We start from the raw sequence: 4,791 nt of genomic DNA on the forward strand, positions 1-4,791 counted from the left end.
TCTGCGCCAGCAGGTTTGAGGCCAGGCTGAAGAGCTGCTCGGCCCACTCCTGCACACACACACACACACACACACACACATCAGCAGACCGGCCTTCAATCCACTCGGAACAGACCAGCATTAATATGACAAGATCATCATAAATATCATAAAACTATCGGCCTCGCTCACATTTGCAGATCACAGTGTGTGATGGATAGTGTTGGATTGTGCATCGCTGTGTGCTTTACATGTGTAACTCTTCCTAAAGCATATCTTCCTAAAGCATATCTTCCTAAAGCATATCTTCCTAAAGCATATCATCCTAAAGCATATCTTCCTAAAGCATATCTTCCTAAAGCATATCTTCCTAAATGAGTTATGGAATGGGTGATTTAAAGAGAGACACTGAACGTTTGACAGTTTTGAAGAGATGCTTTGAGACGAGTGACGGCTGATCACACACGTATCCTGGTTATAGTGTAGTGTTGGAGCAGCGTTACCACGCACACACACACACACACAGACACGCACACACACACACGCACGTACGCACACAAACACACACACACAGACACGCACACACACACACACACGCACACACACACACACACACACACACACACACACAGACACGCACACACACACACACGCACGCACACACACACACACACACAGACAGACACACACACACACACACACGCCTGTAATCACACACGTATCCTGGTTATAGTGTAGTGTTGGAGCAGCGTTACCACACACTAGACATGTGCCGGTATTCGGTAATGCGATAAATCGCGGTAATGAATATGCACGATATTGTTATCGCGGGGACTTCGAAATACCGTGAAAAATAATAGATCCGAATTTAGATTTTTAGAACGCGCATCAGCTTATTTTCCATCAACCGCTTAAAAAACAATGCGTAGGCCTATATGCTGCGCAAAACACATGTGCACTTTGATGTAAACAATCCCCACATCACATGTATTTAGCACTGTGTGCATGCAGTGCGCACTCTAGTCTAATGTAAACAATCCTCACATGGAGAAGAAGCACGGCGGAAGGAGGAACGCTGCCGACTATTTATCCCCCGCATGGCTGCCAACTCTCACGCATTCAGCTTGAGACTCACGCAATTGACACTTTCACACGGTCTCGCGCCACACATCCATTTTCTCACGCAGAGAAAAATCGCGGAGCAAAGAGGACACTGACACCGACAGACTAGACAGAGCAGGTTACTTTTGATATGAAAAAAATATCAGCTCTCGGGTTTTATAACGGAATTCAGACAATAAATACTGTTTTGCTGCTTGTAAATGTGACGTGACAGATCGCGCGCCTCAGATCAAGTAAACCGATCATCTGTTACTTTTTATTAAAGATACAGTACAACCCACCGAAAGGTACGTACTTTCGATCAATCAGTGTTTTTCAACCACGGAAAGAGGTCAATAACACTGCAGGAGAACAATTATGTCACAGAACGTTACATTTACCTCAGGAAAGCCATTTAATGTTAGTTGACTATAAGAAAATAGCTATAGAGAGGAGTATTTTGCTAAATATGTGCACTATATTACATATTTTAATATATGTACTTGTCATTATATAATTGTTATTATAATGAAAATTACGGCATATTACATTTTTATATTTATATTATTATTATATTTATATTGTATGGATTATATTTAATTTCTCTCTGTATGTTTACAGCATTATGTGAGATATATTTTTTCTTGAGAAACATTTAAATGCAGGCTATCTACTGTAGCCTACCTAATATTTATCCAAATGAGTCAATATTGAATCAAGATTGAAATTAAATCCAAGAATTTAATTGAAATCATGAAAATTGTGTTAAGCAATAATACAAACAGTAGCCTCAGTAACCATGTAAACATTATAACATGTTGTCACTAAAAAATAAAATTAATGTTTTGACAATCACAATTACACATTGTGATGCAAGTTTTGTGCGCACACACACACACAGACACGCACACACACACACGCGCACACACACACACACACAGACACACACAGACACACACACGCCTGTAATCACACACGTATCCTGGTTATAGTGTAGTGTTGGAGCAGCGTTACCACACACACACACACACACACAAACACGTACGCACACACACACACACAGACACGCACACACACACACACACACACACAGACACGCACACACACACACACACACAGACACGCACACACACACGCACACACACACACACACACACACACACACACACACAGACACACACAGACACACACACGCCTGTAATCACACACGTATCCTGGTTATAGTGTAGTATTGGAGCAGCGTTACCACACACACACACACACACACACACACACACACGTACGCACACACACACACACACGCACACACGCACGCACGCACGCACGCACACACACACACACACACACACACAGACACGCACACACACACACGCCTGTAATCACACACGTATCCTGGTTATGGTGTGGTGTAAGGCGCAGCGTTACCTTGGCAACCTCCTCATGAAAGGCCACGAAGTTGTAGTAGGAGATGGTGACCATGTCCTGACCGCTGACCACAGTGAGCGTCCGGTCCTCCATCTTCCCCTCCAGAGTCCCCACGTCCAGCAGCTCCCGCAGCTTCGGCTCCTGAGCAGCCACACACACGCGTCACACACAACACAACACATCCGGTCAGATCAGTGCTGGGCCGGATCAGTCGGGCCGTGTTCCAGTGTGGATCTCCCGGATCCTCTTCTGTGGTCGAGCATCACTGTTACCCCTTTTCCACCAACAAGAACCGGGTGCTGGTTCAGAGCCAGAGCTGGTCCGGAGTTGGTTCGACTGGCAAGCTTACTAAGAACCGGTTTGCCTTTCCACCGGCTAGAGAGCCACAGCAGAGCCAGATCTTACGTCACTGCATACGTCTCATGTTGCCCAGCAACGCTAGTGCGGTAGCGCCAAACACAAACACGCCAGGCTTGTTCGAGATGCATCGGCTTCTGGCAGATCGATCGCCGCATGACATCAGAGCACTGCGAAAGCGACCCAAAAGCACAAGGAGTCGTATGATCTCCACACACTCCCGCAGCTCTGATCGGTCCGCGCCGCGCCGATGCATCTCGAACAAGCCATCAACAATAACGGACGTTGCGTTACTATGGAGGCTCATGGGTTTGCAAAAATACATCGGAATCCAACGCGTTTGTGCAGCTCGCCGTAACTTATAGACGGATATTATAATCAAGCTGCTATATTAGCTCGACTAGCTGCTATTAGCTCGACTAGCTGCTATTAGCTCGACTAGCTGCTATTAGCTCGACTAGCTGCTATTAGCTCGACTAGCTGCTATTAGCTCGACTAGCTGCTATTAGCTCGACTAGCTGCTATTAGCTCGACTAGCTGCTATTAGCTCGACTAGCTGCTATTAGCTCGACTAGCTGCTATTAGCTCGACTAGCTGCTATTAGCTCGACTAGCTGCTATTAGCTCGACTAGCTGCTATTAGCTCGACTAGCTGCTATTAGCTCGACTAGCTGCTATTAGCTCGACTACTGCTATTAGCTCGACTAGCTGCTATTAGCTCGACTAGCTGCTATTTAAAAATGGCGGTCACAAGTTTCTATTCGTCTTGTTGGTCACGGTAACCCCGCCCCAGCCCCTGACGCAAGCGGTTCTTACTTGGCTCTGTTCTAGACCAGCAATGATTTGGTGCTACTTAAGAACCACTTTTCCTGGTTCGGAGCTGGTGCTTAGCGTGTGGAAAAACAAAGAACCGAATTGAAACTCTGGCTCCGAACCAGCACCAGCTCTGCCTTGGTGGAAAAGGGGTATGTGACGAACCCGATGAGCACACACACACCTGCACCTGAGCCTGCACACACACACCTGCACCTGAGCCTGCACACACACACCTGCACCTGAGCCTGCACACACACACCTGCACCTGAGCCTGCACACACACACCTGCACCTGAGCCTGCACACACACACCTGCACCTGAGCCAGCACACACACACCTGCACCTGAGCCTGCACACACACACCTGCACCTGAGCCAGCACACACACACCTGCACCTGAGCCTGCACACACACACCTGCACCTGAGCCTGCACACACACACCTGCACCTGAGCCAGCACACACACACCTGCACCTGAGCCAGCACACACACACCTGCACCTGAGCCAGCACACACACACCTGCACCTGAGCCTGCACACACACACCTGCACCTGAGCCTGCACACACACACCTGCACCTGAGCCTGCACACACACACCTGCACCTGAGCCTGCACACACACACCTGCACCTGAGCCAGCACACACACACCTGCACCTGAGCCAGCACACACACACCTGCACCTGAGCCTGCACACACACACCTGCACCTGAGCCAGCACACACACACCTGCACCTGAGCCTGCACACACACACCTGCACCTGAGCCTGCACACACACACCTGCACCTGAGCCAGCACACACACACCTGCACCTGAGCCAGCACACACACACCTGCACCTGAGCCTGCACACACACACACACACCTGCACCTGAGCCTGCACACACACACCTGCACCTGAGCCAGCACACACACACCTGCACCTGAGCCAGCACACACACACCTGCACCTGAGCCAGCACACACACACCTGCACCTGAGCCTGCACACACACACCTGCACCTGAGCCAGCACACACACACCTGCACCTGAGCCTGCACACACACACCTGCACCTGAGCCAGCACACACACACCTGCACCTGAGCCAGCACACACACACCTGCACCTGAGCCTGCA

At 49.1% G+C, this 4,791-nt stretch overlaps 1 protein-coding gene across 1 annotated transcript in view; it reads right to left on the reverse strand.

Annotated features, from left to right (window-relative positions):
* LOC130079594 (1-phosphatidylinositol 4,5-bisphosphate phosphodiesterase beta-1-like) overlaps positions 1 to 2,680 on the reverse strand; it is a gene marked incomplete at its 3' end in the record, with an annotated part of 31,454 nt that extends 28,774 nt beyond the window's left edge. The window contains exons 1-2 of the mRNA XM_056244907.1: positions 2,506 to 2,680; positions 1 to 49 (exon numbers count right to left, since the gene is read on the reverse strand). The exon at positions 1 to 49 is cut by the window's left edge and continues 31 nt beyond it. Coding sequence (XP_056100882.1) covers positions 1 to 49; positions 2,506 to 2,598 — 142 coding nt within the window. The remainder of the gene's footprint in view (positions 50 to 2,505) is intronic.
* Positions 2,681 to 4,791: the final 2,111 nt, after the last annotated feature.

The sequence above is a fragment of the Rhinichthys klamathensis genome, unplaced genomic scaffold, assembly GCF_029890125.1.
Source record: "Rhinichthys klamathensis goyatoka isolate OS25496 unplaced genomic scaffold, OSU_Roscu_1.1 h1tg001145l_1, whole genome shotgun sequence".
NCBI classification, from domain to species: Eukaryota; Metazoa; Chordata; class Actinopteri; order Cypriniformes; family Leuciscidae; genus Rhinichthys; species Rhinichthys klamathensis.